General features: G+C 36.8%; 1 protein-coding gene across 4 annotated transcripts in view; it reads right to left on the bottom strand.

Moving 5' to 3' along the window:
- The window catches only part of MSH2 (mutS homolog 2), a 73,568-nt gene that overhangs the window by 14,019 nt on the left and 37,958 nt on the right, over positions 1-21,591 (bottom strand). For all 4 annotated transcript variants that reach the window (XM_081591234.1, XM_081591233.1, XM_081591232.1 and 1 more), the window contains 3 exons: positions 13,263-13,372; positions 2,421-2,544; positions 582-732 (listed from right to left, as the gene is read on the bottom strand). In XM_081591234.1, coding sequence (XP_081447360.1) covers positions 582-732; positions 2,421-2,544; positions 13,263-13,372 — 385 coding nt within the window. The remainder of the gene's footprint in view (positions 1-581; positions 733-2,420; positions 2,545-13,262; positions 13,373-21,591) is intronic.

Below are 21,591 nucleotides of genomic sequence, written 5' to 3' on the forward strand. Positions count from 1 at the left end.
TTCTTTTTCACTTGTAAGTAATTTGCCTCAGGAGCTTCCTAACATCAGCAAGAGAAAACGCATAAAAAACTACTAAGATTTTCCCCAACGTTAACATGATTTTTTTTTTAAACTTATAGTCTAATGAATGGCCTCATTAAAGTTGGTAGCATCTCCCTAAACTAAATGACACATCAATTGATATACCAGAACAACAAAGTTTTCTTAGAAAAAATAAACATGTGAAAATAACTAACAGAGATATGAAGGGAACTAACTCTAACAGACATGGAAACACACAAAAAAATCTAATATGATCTATTTGATATTGATAAAAGGATAACAGAGATACGTGAAAGAATAATCTTAAAAACAAACCCAAAGTGCCACTTCAGTGAATGACGAAAAGCTGAATTATTCAACAAGTAGTGTTAGGATGCCTGACCAAACTCTCATAAGGAAAAAAACAAAAAAGCTTCAATCTTATTTTATGCCTTGTAACAATAAATAAAATAAAACTTCTTTATCATGCAACATTCACATGTCATCAGAGAATAGTTTATGGAACTAGTAAAGACTTAATTTAACATAGGCTTACAAACCTGTTTGTGAATTTAACACCATTCTTCTGGATATCTACTGTACTGAAATTTTTATTATTACGAAGGACTTTTTCTTCCTTGCATGTTACTCGGAAATAATAGCCAAACTGTGTGCTGGAATCCAGTTTAATCTGTTTGCCAGGATCTAAGCCTTCATGATCAGGAAAAAAAGAAAGAGTATGTCATAGATATGTACAGCCATTTTAAATGTGTTTAAAATACTTAAATCTAAATAGTGAAAAATATCCTTTTATTATTTACATGACAGCATACTGGAAATTATTAAGACCATCCAACTGGGAAAGATGCACATCCTACTTCACTCAAAAAACTACATGAATTAAGGATATCTATAAAATATTAAAAAATAAATAAATAAAATATTTAAATCCCCTTTTTAATGTTAGCCTGTGATGTGGAGGCCATTCTGGGTAAACCCATTCAAGGTTGCAGGGCACCAGCAGCGGGTAGCTCAGTGTTTCAGACGCCATGGGCACGAGGGTAGGTAAGGTATGGTTGTTACCCTTGAGGAGTTCTGCTCAAGGTTCTTTAGTTAACCAAAGCCTTTCCCTGGAACTAATACTGAGTATAATTAAAGAAAACAAACACACTTTCCAAAGACAAATGTGAGACTCTGAGATTGACAACGAAGCTCTAGAAAACTAGGCCATGTACTCCGTTAAGTGTAAGGAGCGTCACAAAAAAGGCAATGATCAATCAGCTAGACTATGCACCTAGGATTTTTTCATTTTTACACTTGTCCTCTCCTCAATTCATTCATCAATGTGATCTTTAGACCCCAAACCAGAAGAGAGACAGTATCTTAAAACTTAAATAAATTTATTTGCTAAAGCATGACTATGGGGTACTAGAAACAGCAAACAACTAAAGACAGATCTCACTTGACCAGGGAGGAGAGATATAAAGAGAACATGGAGAGATCTATAAAATGAGGAGGGTAAATTTCAATATCCTTCAAGTCAAAGATTAAATCTAGGATCAAATTCATATATGAACTCTCCATGGAAACTATTTTTAAAAACCTTTATATATGTTGGTATGGGCATACACAGGGGGCTTCCCAGGTGGCGCAGTGGTAAAGAATCTGCCTGCCAATGCAAGAGACTCAAGAGATGCAGGTTTGACCCCTGGGTCAGGAAGATCCTCTGGAGAAGGAAATGGCAACCCCTTCCATTATTTCTGCCTGTAAAATTCCATGGACTGAGAAGCCTGGTGGACTATAGTCCATGGGGTCGTAAAGAGTCAGACATGACTGAGCACACATGGGCATATACTAGAGTGATACTGCTCTGAGGGGCCTTCTAATATGCTAAGATTTACTCATTTAACATAAAAGTCAAAGATACTCATTACAAAGAGGTTTATAAATTCAGAGCAAGACAGAACAAAACAGTGTGAGACTAATTAGGGAATAAGCTAGGGAATTTAAAACAAGTAATTTTTAAAGTTGATATTAATGAAGTGCTTGGGAACCCCAAAGCCAAATCAATGAACTATTCCTAATAGAATTAGGCTTACAGAGGGAGTGTCATTTAAAACAGGTCTTACTTAAAAGATGTTGCAAGGGCAACATGGGGTGATTTGTTTGGCAGGAATGTGGGGTCATCCTGGGATTAGAGAGATTAATCTGAAGGGGAGGCCAGGCCCCAGATGTAAAGAATCCTGTATGTAAACTTTATGTGACTGTAATTTTATTCAGTAGAAAACGGCGCTAGCACTTTAAACAAGGAAGTGGCATGACCAACTGTGTCTTCTAGCTCCAGTGTGGATACCATGTAGACAAAAGAATTATTCAATCCTTCAAGGACCCATTCTTACCTAGATCTCTAGCTGCACTTACTAATGTTGACTGCATCTTCTTTTCTAAGTCATCCATTATTTCTCTTAATTCACTCAAGTTAGGATCAAATGAAGGTTTTACAAGGAATTCATGGTTTTCCACCTACAAACAGAACAAAGAGTAGCCAAATTTTATCAGTGATAGATAAAGATGGAAGTCATGAAATTCTTCGCTTATTTAAAATTCACTAATATTTTGAGTTAGGGTTAGAAATGATTCATTATCTATAAGTTATTCAGTCACAACTGTAAATGAGTTTTTATTAATGAACAGATGTAAAGAGTTCTATTTATTAGGAGCTGAGACCTCTAGATACACAAAAAATTATTCATATGAAACAGCCTAGTGCTAATGATGCTTTTACCACTAACAGTATACATTATTTTTATTTATATTTTTCCCTAACAATGTTTAAAGACTGTAACAGAATGGTTTTTGCCCAAACCAAGGATCTATCTTAGGAATTTCAGAAAGTTAGCTCTTGAAATCCTTTTCTGAAACAAAACAAAATGACTAAAACTTGAACAGACAAAATTACGAAAGACTATTTTTTTAAAAAAGAATGAAGTCTATCCACACATATAATAAGAACTATTAAAAATACCTAATTTCATATAGAAATATGAGTCCGTTTTCTAAAATGAGGAAATTTTAAAAAAATCAGTTATGTGAGATTGATATTAACTCCTAATTACTATCCATTTAATCAGAGCATACCTTCTTCACATACCGAAATTGAACACAAGAATGAGGAAATAAAATATTACAGAAAACTAGCAAAAAAGAGAATAAAACATTTATCAAATAACTTTCTCAATTTAAAACAAAAGATTTTATTATATACCAAAATTTTAAATTTCAAACAAAACTAACTTTTTTAAAGGCAAAAGATTTGTAAAATAGCTTTGCAAAATATAAAAATGTAAAGGTTGACATTTTCTTTTATAAAAAAGCACTCGTTTGTATGTTTGAGAAAAACATCCAAGTCATTAACTGGGCAAGTATAAAAATATACAACTCACAGATGAGAAAATAAGTAGTAAACTAAAGTCATAAAGTCATAGAAAATCGCTAAAGCTCCATAATAACAAAAGGCATGAATATTTAAGCACCCTTAAGATATTATTCTACAGCTTTTTTTTTTAAGAAAAAGAAACCTACTCCCAAATACTAATGAGGCTACAGTGAAATTAGTATACTCATTCATTTCTGGTGAGAATCTAAATTGCTATCACCTTAAAAAAACAAAAAAAGCAATATGCGACAAGACTCAAGAGATATTTGTTATACTCTGACATAGCAACTCTACTCCTAGAAATTCAATCTAAGGAAATAATGCAACAGAAGCAAACAACACATGGATGAATAAGATCTCTACAGATTTATCTGTTATAAGGCCTGGAAATAATAGAACATCACAATATTTGCACAATGGTACATCAATAGACTATTATACAGTTATTTAAATAGACAATGAAGATGAGTTAGAAACAAGGACCAAGACTTATGATAACTCCAAGGGAAAAATTAATGCTACAGTGGTGGATTGACAGTGTTACAGAACTGCCTTCTTCCAACAAAACTTAAGAGAAGTGATGCTGAGCCAGGCTGAATTCCTATCCTCATTCCCATCTTCCAGAAATCCACTGGTGAGTCAACAAAACCCTGAGAAAGCTCACTTAATAATCCCAATCTGGATAGAAGATCCAAATGAAGCAAGGGAAAGTAATGACTGAACTCTAAATTTAACTAAACAGTCTTAGGCCACCCCAAATGGGTGCCCTTTGGTAATGTTATACTCCTCCCAAACAATGGATGAGAAAATATACTACCCAACTAAGTGTTCTAACTTGGAACTGAAGTAGTCCAACAAACATGACACAATGACTTTTATGAGTTGTTTTCATATCATCAGCCACTTAGCACCAGAAACACATACACCCACTACCCTAGACTACACAACAGGAAATATTAATAGGACAAAATAAACCCAGGCTTCGAACTCCAAAATGGTACAATAAAATCAAGAAAAAAGATTAAAAAAAAGAAAGGAAAATCAGATCCTAGCGGTATCACTAAAGTAAAAATAAATACAAATAATACACAAATAAAATACAAATAAAATAAAAAAACTGGCTTAAAAAACTCAACATTCAAAAAATGAAGAGCACAGAATCTGGTCCCATCACTTCATGGCAAAATAGAAGGGGGGAAAAGTGGAAACAGTGGCAGATTTTATTTTCTTGGGCTCCAAAATCACTATAGATGGTGACGGCAACCATGAAATTAAAAGACGCTTGCTCCTTGGAAGAAAAGCTGTGACAAACCTAGACAGCATATTAAAAAGCAGAGACAACACTTTGCCAACTAAGGTCCATAGAGTCAAAGCTATGGTTTCTCCAGTAGTCACGTATGGATGTGAGAGCTGGACCATAAAGAAGGCTGAGCCCCAAAGAATTGATGCTTTTGAACTGTGGTGCTGGAGAAGATTCTTGAGGGTCCCTTGGATAGCAACGAGGTCAAACCAGTCAGTCCTAAAGGAAATGATCCCTACGTGTCCATCTACAACTGACTAGATAAACAAAACGTGGTATACCCATACAATGGTATATTACTGATCATCGAAGAAGCCAGTCACAAAAGGCTACACATTGTTTTGATTCCATCTACAAATGTCTAGAATTGGCAAGACAGTAGAGATGAAAAGTAGGTTAGTGGTTGCCAGCAACTGAGGAAACTGGAAAAAAGAGAGTAGCTGCTAATGGATATGGGTTTTCTTTTGGTAGTAATATCGGAAATATTTTAGAACTAAGTGGTAGTGGCTGCACAACAATGAAAATGTACTAAATACCAATGAATAATATGCTTTTAAAATTTTTATGTAAATTACCCTCCAAAAATGGAAAACAAAGGAAAAATATAATATTCATGGATAGAAAGACTCAATGTTGTAATGATGTTGATTCTCCCCTAAGTTACTCATTAAATAAAATGCAATTTCAGTCAAAATACTGATAAGACTATTATTTATAAAGTTCAGAAATAACCAATAGTACCTATTATAGTAATGAAACGCATGAAAATTATAACAATAAACACCAGTTCCAGGATAGCATTTATTTATTTGTTTATTTTAATTTAGTTTGTATTGGAATATAGTTGATTTACAGTGTTGTGTTAGTTTCTGCTGTGCAGCAAAGTCAATTAGTTCTATATATACGTATATCTGGGCTCCCAGATATACGTATATGTAGAACTAATTCACTTTTCCAGGATAGCATGTAATTCTGTGGAGGGATGTATGAAACAGGACTTTGTAGTGAGCATACTATTAGTATGACAAGTATTTCCTAATTAAATGTTAAGATTTTTAAACACCTCAAAAAGGAGGAAAGTGGATGGAAAAATTAACAGGAGAAAGGATGTGGACAGAAAGAGGGGGAAGGACGGACAGGGGTTGGAAGAGAAAAGAAAGCAAACAGGGGTCGAGGCACGGGAGGCCAGACAAAGGAAAGGGGGAAGGTGAAAGCAGAGAAAGTTAAGGGGTGAAGAAAAGAGAATAGGAATGAGGAATTTTTCAGACATCTAGGCAGGAAGAGCAGGTCACCTGAAATGTGGGGATGGAGAGGTGGGTGGGGAGGAGAGGGCAGTTGTAACAGATATTTACAGAAGTGGTAACAGACATTTCATTAGTACTGAATGTCAGAAGATAGTGATGCACCCTGGAAGTTTTAAGAAAGCACTAATTTTAATAAGAAAGATTTGTTTGAGAATAAAGCTAAAAGACAGATATGTTTATCAAGCATGAAGTAATTCAAGGCCTATAATAATATTCATCAACCTTTAAAAAAAAACAAACAACAAAATACCTGAAAAACAAATCTGGCCAAATAAAAGTTGAATTAAGCATTTTAAACCCAGGAATGAAGAAGCCATGGTAAAAGAACATGATGAGCACTGAATTCATTTACAAATGAAAATGAACATTAAACAGCCTGGAAATTGGAATTAAGGCTACAGACATATGCATATATTAGACCTGGCCAGTGCAAAAATAGAACTATTAAAAACCAAGAGGTATGAAGGGAGTGCTGTAAAGGACATATGAGTGAGTGGTTAACTGCTCAACTTTCAGAGCAGGTAATTAATACTCCAAAACTGAAACATGTTTGTCAAAGAAACTTCAATCTTTTCATATTTTTCTAAATTAAGTTTCTTTAACCTATGTTTTAGATTATTTTCCCTCTCTTATGGTGAAAAATCATTCATCTGAAGTTAAACAATTCCCTCCAGTAATTTTTTTGTTGTTACACTGAAAACCATTAGGTTAGACCCTTTTAAAATTAAAAGTTACATCTACAGTATGAGTTTCCTGCTCTAATTTATCTATGCATCTGTCTGCACATAACCATAAAAAGACCATTAGCTATGTCTCCATGGGGGCACTACTAGGATATTGAATAGAACAGTACTTTATTGTAAGGGACTAAAATGCAAAATCTCAACATCTGTTCTCTAAACCTTCAATTCTGCTTATACTTGAGAACAGACTAATTTTAATAATAGTAATTTCTGGGTGATAGATGTGGGGGATATTTCTAACTTCCATCGCTCTACCTTTCTGCATTGTGTGAATGCTTTATATAGGTATTGGTTTTACAAAACCAGTGTTTTATTTTTATTTTTTGGCCATGAGGCATGAGGGATGTTAGTTCCCTGACCAGGAATCAAACCTGCGCCCCCAGCATTGGAAACAGGGAGTCTTAGCCACTGGACCAAAAGGGACATCCCCTAGTCCTGTGTTTTTTAAAGTACAACTATAAGAAAAAATGCCAATAGGTTCTGACAGTTAATTCTAGGTGGGAGAATAGGAATACTTCCCTTTTTTGTATTTCTTTTTCATTTCCAAGTATAAAAACTTTAAAGTATACTGCATATAAATGCAGTATCTTTATAACTTCTATATACTCTACAATGATATAGTTGTATCAGGACTATTCAACTGTGGCTTATTAAAAACAATTTCAATATTTTGTCCCAGTATTTTCAGTAAAAATTTATCTAAAGTCATTACTTTTCCAACAGTAGATGAAATATCAGTAAGGAGTATATGTGAAAACTAAGATTCAAAGATAAAATGGTCCAGATACATATAGAAAGGTTTAAAAATTTCATACATCCCACTGAATCACCCAATAAACTAACATTGTTTACTTTTTTCTGAAAAATCATTGTTATTTTTGAACCCTGCTTTATCATAGTTTTGCTCTACATTTACTTCAAGAACAGAAAATCATTCCATAAAATTTATGGAAAGCAGCCACAAAAACAACTTTATCTATATAAAAAGCTAAGCCTAGGAAAAGATAAAAAGTAACCCAACCATTCACATAAATGATTGCTCCCCTCACCACATGAATTCCTAAGCGCACAGCTAGAAAATATGAAATCACACATAAAACGACTGATATTCTCTTGAGGTTTTCTTAAAGTGGTTCTGAGTCATGTAATTGAAATGCCTAAACTCATCACAAATATCCACAATGACAGTGAAGGGCTGAAGTCACCTTATAACCCAAGCTAAGTTTAAAAGTTTGTAACTGAGAATAAAGAAGATATTATACTAAGTCACCTCCCTAGAGACTCTAGACAAGTTTTAACTAGGAATCTGATTTATTTATTTAAAAGACAATATCATACTACAAAACATGAAAGCCTACAGTTACAGGGCAGAATCTTAGGAGACACTCCTGGTGGTCTTACAACAGTTACTCCCCTCTTCCCCCCTCCCAGTAGCGCTCTTACTTTGTGTACCTCCAGCTAGAGAAAAAATGTACCCTTGGTTATCTTAGGCACATCACCACATTCTATTTCTCTGGCCACACTCACTGCTTAAATAGTCCCATCAAGGCAAACTGCAGGACTCTTTCTTGGAATATGGCATGAACTTCTACTGGTAGGTAGCCATCTTAGAGCCAAAAGAAAAACCAGGCTTAGGTTAAAATTTAAATCATAAAAAAATAGAAAAGATCAAGAAATGAGGTTCTTTGGATGGGCTCACTGAGCTTCTGAATAAAAGATAAGCCAAGATGTACTGAGTTTAGATTACCTGCAAAAAAAATACGAGTCCTAATTGATACTAAGTTTAACCTCAAATAATCTACTCAGAAAAAAAAAAGGAAATCCACAACTCACATCTTACTGGCAAAGAACTTAATGTCGAAGGGGTCCACAATATGTCACTGTGCATAAAAATCATACTGAGATAGACTTTGTTTCTGAGCCCCATTATTTCTATAACAGCAGAGCACCCCCAAAGAACTCAATTGCTGTTAAGTCCTTTCTTAGAGAGTTTCACAACCGGGGAAGTCAAAACTATCATCTCTTCCATCTGTTCTCCAAAGAGCTCACTCATCTTCCCTAAAAGCCATTTGTTTTCCACTAAGTGCCCTTTCTCCCTCTCCCCCTTCCCTATTAAGATAGGATATAAGTCCCAAATTCTAACAGCTTCCTTGATTAATATTTTTCTGTGAACTCAAAATCTGTGCTCTTGCTCATCTGGTTTTGCAGTACTTGGATGCAATCTCAAAACTGACAGAATAATCTTGGTTTGTTTCCAAGGCACACCATTCAATATCACGGTAATCCAAGTCTATGCCCCAACCACTAATGCTGAAGAAGCTGAAGTTGAACGGTCCTATGAAGACCTACAAGACCTTCTAGAAGTAATATCAAAAAATGATGTCCTTTTCATCACAGGGGACTGGAATGCAAAAGTAAGAAGTCAAGAGATACCTGGAATAACAGGCAAGTTTGGCCTTGGAGTACAAAATGAAGTAGGGCAAAGGCTAACAGAGTTTTGCCAAGAGAACGCACTGGTCATAGCAAACACCCTCTTCCAACAACACAAGAGTCAACTCTACACATGGACATCACCAAATGGTCAATACTGAAATAAGATTGATTCTTTGCTGCCAAAGATGGAGAAGCTCTATACAGTCAGGAAAAACAAGACCAGGAGCTGACTGTGGCTCGATCATGAACTGCTTATTGCAAAATTCAGACTTAAATTGAAGAAAGTAGGGAAAACCATCAGACCATTCAGGTATGACCTAAATCTAATCCTTTACGATCGATTATCCAGTGGAAGTGACAAATAGATTCAAGGGACTAGATCTGATAGACAGAGTGCCTGAAGAATTATGGACAGAGGTTCGTAACACTGTACAGGAGATGGTGATCAAAACCATCTCAAAGAAAAAGAAATGCAAAAAGGCAAAATGGTTGTCTGAGGGGGCCTTACAAACAGCTGAGAAAAGAAGAGAAGCAAAAGGCAAAGGAGAAAATGAAAGATATCTATCTGAATGCAGAGTCCCAAAGAATAGCAAATAGAGATAAGAAAGCCTTTCTAAGTGAACAATGCAAATAAATAGAGGAAAACAATAGAATGGGAAAGACTAGAGATCGCTTCAAGAAAATTAGAGATACCAAGGGAACATTTCACGCAAAGATGGGCACAATTAAGGAAAGAAACAGTATGGACTTAGAAGCAGAAGATATTAAGAACAGGTGGCAAGATACACAGAACTATACAAAAAAGATCTGAATGACCCAGATAACCACGATGGTGTCTTCACTCACTTGAGCCAGACATCCTGGAACGAGAAGTCTGGTGGGCCTTAGAAAGAAGCATCACTACAAACAAAGCTAGTGGAGGTGATAAAATTCCAGCTATTTCAAATTATAAAAGATGATGCTGTTAAAGTGCTTCATTCAATATGCCAAAAATTTGGAAAACTCAGCAGTGGCCACAGGACTGGAAAAGGACAAACTTTATCTTTGGGGGCTCCAAAATCACTGCAGATGATGACTGCAGCCATGAAATTAAAAGACGCTTGCTCCTTGGAAGAAAAGTTATGACTAACCTAGACAGCATATTAAAAAGCAGAGACAACACTTTGCCAACAAAGGTCCATCTAGTCAAAGCTATGGTTTTTCCAGTAGTTATGTATGGATGTGAGAGTTGGACTATAAAGAAAGCTGAGCGCCAAAGAATTGATGCTTTTGAATTTCTGAACTGTGGTGTTGGAGAAGACATAGTCCCTTGGACTGCAAGGAGATCAAACCCGTCAATCCTAAAGGAAATCAATCCTGAATATTCATTGGAAGGACTGATGCTGAGGCTGAAGTTCCAATACTTTGGCCACCTGATGTGAAGCCAACTCATTGGAAAAGACCCTGATGCTGAGAAAGATTGAAGGCAGGAGAAGAAGGGGACGACAGAGGACAAGATGGTTGGGTGGTATCACCGACTCAATGGACATGAGTTTGAGCAAGCTCTGGGAAATGGTGAAGGACAGAGAAGCCCGGGGTACTGTAGTCCATGGGGTTGCAAAGAGTCAGACACGACAGAGAGACTGAATGACAACAACAAACAGTGAACCTAAAAGAAGACGAGTTTTTCTTCCCCTACAAAGTTAACTACTTAATATTCTATCTTCAGATTTAAAAACTGGGGCTTGTCATATCTAAAGTGATAGCAATGAAATTAGGACAAATGACCTCTCTTTTTCCAGTCTATATCCAATTATTGCACTGTTTACCTTTCTGACTCACTCCTTCCAGACATTTATAAAATCTTTAAATGCTCTTCCGGCAGCATCATTCAAGAACTGACACTGACTACTATTTTACAGTCACAGCAAATTCAAGTTTAACAGGTATGTGTCAAGTATTTCAGATCAAAGTAAAAATCCTTAATCCACAATAAGGAAAATATAATGGAGCCGAAGAAAGAACACCAGCTATTAACACTGTTCATCTGTAAAGAGGGAAGGAGAAAGATCAAAGATGGTAATTTTTGCCTTTGTATTTCCCTGTATCATTTTGTTTCACTTGTTCCAATATTATGTGTTCCATTTATAAGGAGAAAAACATCAAATAAAGAAAAGCACTTTACAAATTTGTATCCTGGTACTTTAAATCTTTCTGGAAAACTATCCTGAAGAACACTAACCCCCAAATAAATGGAAAAGATTGCCCTGTCACTAAGAAATTATTCCAGAAAAGAAGCATTTATGCCTACACAGACACATATACAAACACACACAGTCTCACACACTCACATGCTCCTAAAATCCCCCTTTTCCCCCACAGCTAAGGATGTGGCCTCACTTGTGATTGGGGAGGGTTGGATATTTGTAAACATTCCTTTAAATGAAAGAAAGTAAATGTGTAGATCTTGATGATCAACAACACTCTGACTAAAACAGAGAGATGGGAAAGCAAGAATTGAGCTTTTCCGTGTCATTATAGATGTTTCCATACTTGAAAAAACCCTGAGGTCAGGCAAAGCTCTGCTGAAATACTACAGTTGATTCTGCCCTTTGTGGCCACCTTTATTGGAAACTTCTAAGCTACTACCTCCATGCATTAAAAATATTGTGGGTCTCAAACTTAAGCACGTGTCAGAATTTCCTGGTGGGCTTGTTAAAACATAAAACAGACTGCTAGGCTCCCAATGATCTAAAAATTGTGTACCTAAAATCATTCCACTAAAAGTGATATTACAGAGGAAACAAGAACGAAAACTCAAGTCTTCCTAAACAAAGGATGAAAATGATGCAAGTTTTCTAACTGTTTAACCTACAAGTAAATGGAAAAGACTGCCCTATTACTGACAAAATATTACCAGAAAAGAAGCATTTATACCTATATACACACACACTCCTTCTCGTTCACTTCTAAAATCTAAAAAGCATAGAGTAAATGTGGTTTAGTATTTTAAATCTCAGTTAATTATCCAATAAAAAATTAAATCAGCATCACATATGTTACATGTTAACTCCAGTTAATCGAATTATTAAGAAGAATGCAAAGAATCTATAATTTAATAAGAATAATATAAGCACATATTCTTTACCAACTGAGCTGTTCAAACTCCTTGCAGTTCCTTGGACTGCAAGGAGATCGAACCAGTCAATCCTAAAGGAAATTAGTCCTGAATATTCATTGGAAGGACTGATGCTGAAGCTCCAATATTTTGGCCACCTGATGCGAAGAAGTGACTCATTTGAGAAGACCGTGATGCTGGGAAAGATTGAAGGCAAGAGGAGAAGGGGATGACAGAGGATGAGATGGTTGGATGGTATCACCAACTTGATGGACATGAGCTTGAGTAAGCTCCAGGAGTTGGTGATGGACAGGGAGGCCTGGTGTGCTGCCGTTCATGGGGTCCCAAGGAGTTGGACACGACTGAGCGACTGAACTGAACTGAACTGAAGCATGTATTCCTTGCATGATCATGTTTAACAGAAAATTCAGTGCAGAAAAATTTCACAGTATTAGTATGCAGAGTCATAGTTAACTTTTCGGTATATAATGACTACTAGAGATACACTCACTCTAACCTCCTCCCCCAAAGACCTTCCCTATGTGGAAATAAACAAGAGAAGCTGACATCTCTTATTTTCCATATTTAGCTCTAATATCCTGTCCCTTTTCAATGACTATAACTTTCCTTCTTTCCTGGAATTAAAACTTAGCTTCCAAATGTGAAATCTTTTATTTATGAAATTTCCTTTAAACAGGGCACTTATGCCCCATATTCACTTCCTCTGTTAACCTTTCTTAATTTTTATCCACTGAAGTGATATTTATTAAGAAAATAAATTTTAAAAACCCTTTCTCATCAATCATTCTTACATGCACTGTCTCAAAAGTACCCTGCAAGTGCTACAATTCAACACTAATAAGAGAAATCTGGAGAAGTTTTCTGATGTGCCTTTGCTTTTGCCTGTTTTAAAGAGTATACTGCATACCTGATCCATATCTAAAGTTGTTTCTATCATTTCCTGAAACTTGGAGAAGTCAGAACGAAGATCAGTAAGAGGAGTCACAAAAACTGCCAGCAACAAGGCCTGATGTTTTCCTAAAAGAAAAAGAAAAGTAAGTAAGTAGGTCTTATTTTTAAAAATACAAAATCACAAATCATAAAAATCTGATTATGATAATGAGCAGCATTTGATCCCCAAAACCACAAACTGTGCAGCAGATCTCTCAAGTTACTACTTAGTAGGATACCTGAATTCAAACGTGTTTAGGACTCATATGGAAAGGGAGATGGTCTGGCACTCAAAACTCCCTACTAATAAAACAGTGCCTCCCCCACAAGTCTGTGAGTGAGTAAGTCAAAGTCACTCAGTCATGTTAGACTCTTTGTGACCCCATGGACTATACAGTCCATGGGATTCTCTAGGCCAGAATACTGGAATGGGTAGCCTTTCCCTTCTCCAGGGGATCTTCCCAACCCAGGGATCGAACCCAGGTCTCCTGCATTGGAGGTGGATTCTTTACCAACTGAGCCACAAGGGAAGCCCCCACACATCTGTCATCTCCTTCATAAGTGGTATTATATACAGAAATGTGACATTAATTACAACCAAATGAACTGTGTTTCCTTGCAGATTTAATAATACCAAGTCAAAGTTATTAAAATATCTCTAACTTACCTCATAAATACCTAATTTCCATTAGTAATACAGTGTTCCAATTAACAGAGGCTAAATCAAGTCACGTATTTACACTGGAACTTTGCTTGATGTTGTTTAAGAGCACATGCTGGGGACCCGTGTGAGGAGGAGGAGGAGCAAGTGAAGCAACAGAATCTACAGCTTGAAAGGCCTGAGTAGAGATCTGGGAGCCAATCCCTGCTCTCATACTTACTGGCTCTGTGATCTGAAGCCGCCTTTTCCTTGTCTACTGCAATGGAAGTAGTAACAACAGCTACCCAGAAGATGAAAGAGTAAGACAACTACACACAACACTTAGTATATATATAGTACTTGAGACTTAATAGAAGCTCAGCAATGGTTATCATGTATTATTATTGATTGTAACACAGAATTTTTTTTTCTAATACCCAATAAATTCCCTTAGAAGAACTCTGCAAGTGATCTCTAGCATATCGCATTTTACTCCAAAGCAGTAGTTACCAGCCTTTACGGAAGTAGTGGAAGCTCTTGGGAAGATGATGAAAAGGCTACGACGGCAGTCAAACAATTATGAGAATTCATTTATTATTATTAATCACAACAGTCTCCAGACATATTTAGAAAATAGTACACATGTGTGAAACATTTAGACAGTCTATAAACAACACTTTGCCCACATAATGTCTGTTGTGCTACAATGTCTGGTTCTTTACTCTGAATTAGCTCACATGCGATCGGTTAAGAGGGGAACGATGGCAGCAAAACATGGTGGTGGCACGGATTCACAAATGATTTCTCCTCCAGACCACTAATGTTTTGAAGAGATCAACGGCAAGCTTTCCCACAATTAAAGAGTAAGCTTGACAATACATAACGACCTCAGAGTAGCTGGCTTAACCATTATACTTTCCACTATGTTAAGGTATGTAAAAAGGCTGAATATAGATGAAGAGTACAAAAACATCTGCTGGTGTTTAAAAAAAATTTTTTTTCTAACTGAATTGTATATTCCCTGGTATAGATATTTAACTTTGTTGAAATTAACCTTTATTTGAAGTAAATGCCTCTGAAGGGCATCTCGAAGGAGGAAAAAAATAGTCCCAGACTTTAAAAGCTTCAAGTCACTTGATGCTGGTATTGGGTACAAATGAAATGGAGATTTATGGAGGCTACTATTTTTGTTTTAATTAATTTTTATTGGAGTATAGTTGTTTTACAATAGGCTTCTGTTTTTATTAAAGTTTGTTAATGCTTTTGTTAGCAATCATTTAAAATTTTTCATATATTTTGAGGTCTACCTTATCACTATTTTTTCTGTTAAGTTCTTTTCTACCACATGACTTTGAAGAAGGTTAAGGTTTCCTGAGAAAACACAAGTAGTATCACTGTAGCAACCCCTGTACAAACTTCAGAATATGTCCTCTAGTCCCTCACACACAGGCCCACTTGCTGTAGCTCTTCTCAGAGTTAATGTCCCCTCTCTGCTCACTTGCTCCCTATACTGCAAGCCTTAACTAGCATCTTTTTTAATTAATAGATATCAGAGTATAATTGCTTTACAATGTTAAATTAGTTTCTGTTGTACAGCAAAACAAATCAGTTACACACACGTATATATCCCCTCTTTTTTGGATTTCCTCCTCATTTAGCGCATCCCAGAGCACTGAGTCGAGTTCCCTGTGCCATAATAGATTCTCATTAGTTATCTACCCTAAATATAGTTGTGTATATATGTCAGTCCCAACCTACCAACTCATCCCACCCTGTCCTGTTCCTCCTTGATAACCATAAGTTGGTTTTCTGCATCTGTGACTCTACTTCTGCTCTGCAAGTAAGTTCACCAGTACCACTTTTCTAGCTTTAACATATAAGTGATATTATACAATATTTCTTTCTCTTTCTGACTTCCTTCACTCTGTATGACAATCTCTAGGTCCATCTATATCACTGCAAATGGAATTATTTTATTCCTTTTCATGGCTGAGTAATACTCCACCATGTCTAAGTACCACATCTTCTTCTCTATCGGTTTTTCTATCTATTGGCTGCACCACGTGGCTAGGGAGATATTAGTTCCCTGACCAGGGATCAAACCTGGGCCCTCAGAGTAAAAAGCTCAGAGTCCTAACCACTGGACTGCCAAGGAATTCCCTAGCATCTTGAATTCCTTTCCCTACTTGTAATTTGTACTGAGCCCCAGTTGGCAATTTCAGCTGGTTTCCCCTCTACAACTGGTTATGGTTTTAATTAAAAAATAACAGCTCTATTGAGATATGATTCTATACCAAACAATTCTTCATTTTAAAGTATACAATTCAATGGTTTTCAGTATATTCTCAGATCTCTGCAATCACCACCACAATCAATTTTCAAACTGTCACTGCTCTCAAAAGAAACAAGGAATCCTGTATCCATTAGCAATAACTTACAATTTTCTTCCAACCCCCTGCCACGCCTTCAAGCCTAGGCAACCACTACTCCACTCTATGGATTTGCTTCTTCTGGTCTTTTCATATAAATGGATATTACACTGTGACTGCCTTTTTTCACTTAGCATAATGCTTTCAAGGTTCATCCATGTTGTATCATGCATCAGTACTTCATTCCTTTTGCTGCTGCTGCTGCTGCTAAGTCGCTTCAGTTGTGTCCGACTCTGTGCGACCCCATAGATGGCAGCCCACCCCATGGACGGCTCCCCCGTCCCTGGGATCCTCCAGGCAAGAACACTGGAGTGGGTTGCCATTTCCTTCTCCAATGCATGAAAGTGAAAATTGAAAGTGAAGTTGCTCGGTCGTGTCCGACCCTTCGTGACCCCATGGACTTTAGCCTATCAGGCTCCTCCGTCCATGGGATTTTCCAGGCAAGAGTACTGCAGTGGGTTGCCACTGCCTTCTCCGCATTCCTTTTGACTGAGGAACAATATTCCATTGTATGGATATGCCACATTTTATTTATTCATTCATCAACTGATGGGCACCATTGAGTTTTTCAATATACTCCATTTTCAACTAGCTACGACAATCTGAAAAACTCTACATGATCTATCCTAGGGTCTTAAACAAAGGTCCACAGATCCTTGAATTCAAGGTAGTACATAAACAAAGAGAAATTAATCTCATCTTCATTTTCTATAACCTCTAACTGGAATCAAGCATTTTCTTCCAATGTTAATGTAAATAATAAATCACAGTAGTATTATCAGTACCTTCCAATGTTAATATAAGTAATAAATCACATAGTATTATTGTCTTTGTAATCAACTAAAATTCCAAATATTTTCATATCCTAGTTTTTGGAGATAACTAGATAACTTTAAGTAACATTTAAACTCATTAGTTCAAAGTTAAAGAAGTAGAACTTCACCCAAACCACGTTTTTTAATGCATTAATAAAAAGCACATATTTCTCAAGAATATTTTATATTTTGATAAGTGTGTTTCAATATAAGTGGCTTCCTAGTTAACTCTATGTGTTGTATTTTACGCATTTAAAAACAGTATTCTGAGAAGTGGTTCACAGGCTTTATTGGAAGTCAAAAGGGTCCACACATAAAAAATGTTAAGAACCTCAGAAAGGCTTCCCCTCCTAACAGTGCCCTTATTCTCCATCTCTGTGGTTGACAACCCTAGCTTCTCTTCACTCCTTCAACAAGTCAAGCTGTAGGCACTTATACTAGCTACCCCTACTAACCTCCCTATATCTTAACAGTCGGCTCTCTGTCATCATTTGAGATTTACCTGAGACAGCAATTCCATGGAGAGGCCATCTTCAACCACTATATCCAGCATCTTCCTGGTCTAGCCAAGTTATTCTATTATATGAAAATATTATGCTTTCTTTGTTGCACTTATGACTATTTGAAGTTCTTGCTCATTTATTTGTCTGTCTTTACTCTTTCCACAATTACAGAACCTCCATAAAGAGAGACTTTATCTGTCATATCTGCCATTGTATTTCCCAGAACAATGCCCAGCACAAAGCAGGCAACTGACAACCATCTGCTCAATGAATGACTTTATGAAGGGAGCAAAGGACTGATGAAGCAATCAGTTACTGGTCATTAGTTCTGATACATGCAATACTCATCTAGCAAGGATAACAAAGATCACACAGGGAAATAATTGTTAGCTTCTTAAATGTATCAAAATGTGTAATGTCTTAAGTAATCAAATTCAATAATGTTTCTAAGAACTCCAGATTCATTGTCAGCCCCTAAAGATTCATTTATGACTCCCTGAAGATTTCATTTTCAAGAATGCAGCTACATATTCAATGGAGAAAAGACAGCCTTCAACAAACAGTCCTGGGGAGACTGGATATTCACACGTAAAAGAATGAAACTAGACCCTTGAGTGCACCACTCACAAAAATTAACTCAAAATGGATTAAATACTTAAACAGGATAAGACCTGAAAACACGAAACTTCTAAAAGAAAACATGGGGGGAAACTCCTTGACATGGGTCTTAGCAATGACTTTTTGGAAATAACACCCAAAGCACAAGTAATAAAATTAAAAATAAACAAGAGGGACTACATCAAACCAAAAAGCTTCTGCATAATAAAAGAAACATCAACAAATGAAAAGGCAACCTATGGAAGGACAGAAAATATCTGCAAACCATTTATCTGATAAGGCGTTAATATCCAAAATAGATAAAGAACTAACACAACTCAATAGCAAAAAGAAAACCCAATTAATCCAATTTAAAAATGGGCAAAAGTCATGAACAGACATTTCACTAAAGTAGATATATGAATGGCCAACAGGTACATGAAGAGAAGCTCAAAATTAGGGAAATGAAAATTAAAACCACAATGAGATAACACTTCAGGTTCATTAGAATGGCCATCATCAAAAAGACAAGAGATAACAAATGCTGGTAAGGATGATAGAAAAGGGAACACTCTTAGCACTCTTGGTGAGATTGTAAATTGGTGAAGCCACTATGTAAAACAGTATGGAGGAGCCTCAAAAATTAAAAACAGAACTACCATGGGACTTCCCTCATGGTCCAGTGGCTAAGACTCTGAGCTCCTAATGCAGTGGGGCCCGGGTTCGATCCTTGGTCAGGGAATGAGATCCCGCATGTCTCAAATAAGACACAGTGCAGCCAAATAAAATAAAAAAAAAATAGAACTACCATATGATCTAGCAATTTCACTCCTGGGAATATAACCAAAGAAAACAAAAACACTGATTCGAAAAGATATGTGCACCTCCATGTTTGTAGCAGCATTATTCACAATAGCCAAAATATAGAAACAACCTAAGTATCAGCCAATGGATAAAGGGTTAAAGAAAATGTGATTATACATACACACACATACAGATACACACATAGAACTATTATTCTACCATTAAAAAAACAAAACAAAACAAGGAAATACTGCCATTTGTGACATGAATGGACCTTGAGGGCATTATGCTAAGTGAAATGAGTCAGAAAAAGACAAATACTCTATGATCTCACTTATCTGTGAAATCTTAAAACAACAAGAACAACAACAAAAATAATGCATAGATAAAGGGATCAGATTTGTGGCTGGGAGGAGAGGAGGACTGGAGGAAGGAGGTCCAAAGGCACAAACTTCTAGTTATAAGATAATTAAACAGCATGGATATAATGTATAGCTTGATGACTACAGTTAACACTGCTATATGATGTATATGAAAACTGTTAAGGAGTAGGTAAATCCTAAGAGTTCTCATCACAAGGAAAAATTTTAGAAGAGTGTGGTTGTATGCCTTAGAAACTGCTGCAATGTTTAGGTCAATAAGCCTAAGTACTTACAATTTCTGTAACAACTCAAACAAAGCATAATTTAATCTCTATCAAACATTTCATCACCATTTACTATGATAAAAATTACAACAAATTTCAGGACAGACTGAAAGCTCCTAACTCTATCAAGCTGCTGCTGCTGCTGCTGCTAAGTCGCCTCAGTCGTGTCCGACTCTGTGCGACCCCATAGATGGCAGTTCCCCAGGCTCCGCCATCCCTGGGATTCTCCAGGCAGGAATACTAGAATAGGTTGCCATTTCCTTCTCCAGTGCATGAAAGGGAAAAGTGAAAGTGAAGTTGCTCAGTCGTGTCCGACTCTTAGCGACCCCATGGACTGTAGCCTACCAGGCTCCTTTGTCCATGGGATTTTCCAGGCAAGAGTACTGGAGTGGAGTGCCGTTGCCTTCTCCGACTCTATCAAGAGAAAGTGGTTAAGATGTACTCGGGAATCATACCCAAGCCAGCTTCTAAATCAACCTTAACTGGTGTATTAACACCAGTTCTGGGACTTTTCTCCATCTCGCCTATGTTCACGCCACTAATTGAGAGAAATACTAAGGAGACAATCCTTAGTGAATTTAGAGAAGTTAATTATCAGGGGACTTCCCTGGTGCTTCAGTGGTTAGGACTCAGGGCTTTCACTGAATCCAGGGCCTGGGTCAATCCCTGGTCCAGGAACAAGGATCTCATAAGTCAGATGGCATGGCCAGTGAGTGGGATAAAAGTTAATTTTCTATTGGCAAAAACACTAATGAAAACTACTTTGACATGCGCATTGCCCCAAAATAAAATGTTGGTGCTTTCCTGATAAACTCATTACAAAGGATGACAAGCATAACAACAAACAGGGAAATACAGGAAGGTTTTGGAAACAAAACCAGGACAGGCATGTATCCAAAGGTAGGAACAAGGTCGGCTTACCCAAAGAAATGACTGTGAAGGTGAAAATCTAAGATGAAGAGAACAGGGCTTCCCTGGCAGTTCATGATACAAGAATCCACCTGCCAATGCAGGAGATACACGGGTTTGATCCCTGATCTGGGAGGATCCCACATGACAGGGAGCAGCTAAGCCTGTGTGCCACAACTACCAAGCCTGTGCTCTAGAGGCCAGGGAGCCGACACTACTGAAGCCCTCTCATTCTAGAGTCCGTTCTCCACGTCGAGAAGCCATGCACCAAAACGAAGAGTAGCCCCCATGGCCACAACTAGAGAAAAGAAGCCACCACAGCAACGAAGACATAGCACAGCCAAAAGCAAAAAAATTATTTTTTAAAAAAAGGTTTAAAGTACATTAAAACAAAAAGATGAAGAGAACAAAGCCAAGTGAGACAGGAAGGGGAAAATGTCTGAATCTAAAGGAATAGCACATAAAAAGGCTGATGATTGTGCAGTATATATGTGAGGTCCAGAGGATGTTCAAGTTCACATGAATAGACAAAAAACAAATGTAATTTGTGTTTTCAAACTGCAGACCTTTCTCCAAGATAAAATTTAAAAATCTTAGTATTTTTCGAAGGAAAAAAAAGTCAAAGTACATTGTATTTGTTTCAAGTTTTACATATTATTTCAGTTAATACTATTTATTACATAATAATTTCAGTTTTTATAGACACTGCATACAGTGTCTATGTGTTGTTAAAAACAAGACAACAGCCCCAAATGGAGTTGCTTATACTAAGTGCCAGATCATCAAATCAAGGCTTACCTTAATTATAGTTTCATCTCTCCCAGAAATGGAATCTTAAGCCAGTCAATCGGGAATCACCTGATCAGCACCTGTTAGATAATGTGCTTGATAGGCCCCTACAAACCCCCTAAAGGAAAGAAACCTTACCATAACCAGCTAGCTGTTTTGCCAAGATTAACTTTC

Source organism: Giraffa tippelskirchi, chromosome 4, assembly GCF_054371585.1.
Source record: "Giraffa tippelskirchi isolate mGirTip1 chromosome 4, T2T-mGirTip1v1.2.pri, whole genome shotgun sequence".
Lineage (NCBI taxonomy): Eukaryota > Metazoa > Chordata > Mammalia > Artiodactyla > Giraffidae > Giraffa > Giraffa tippelskirchi.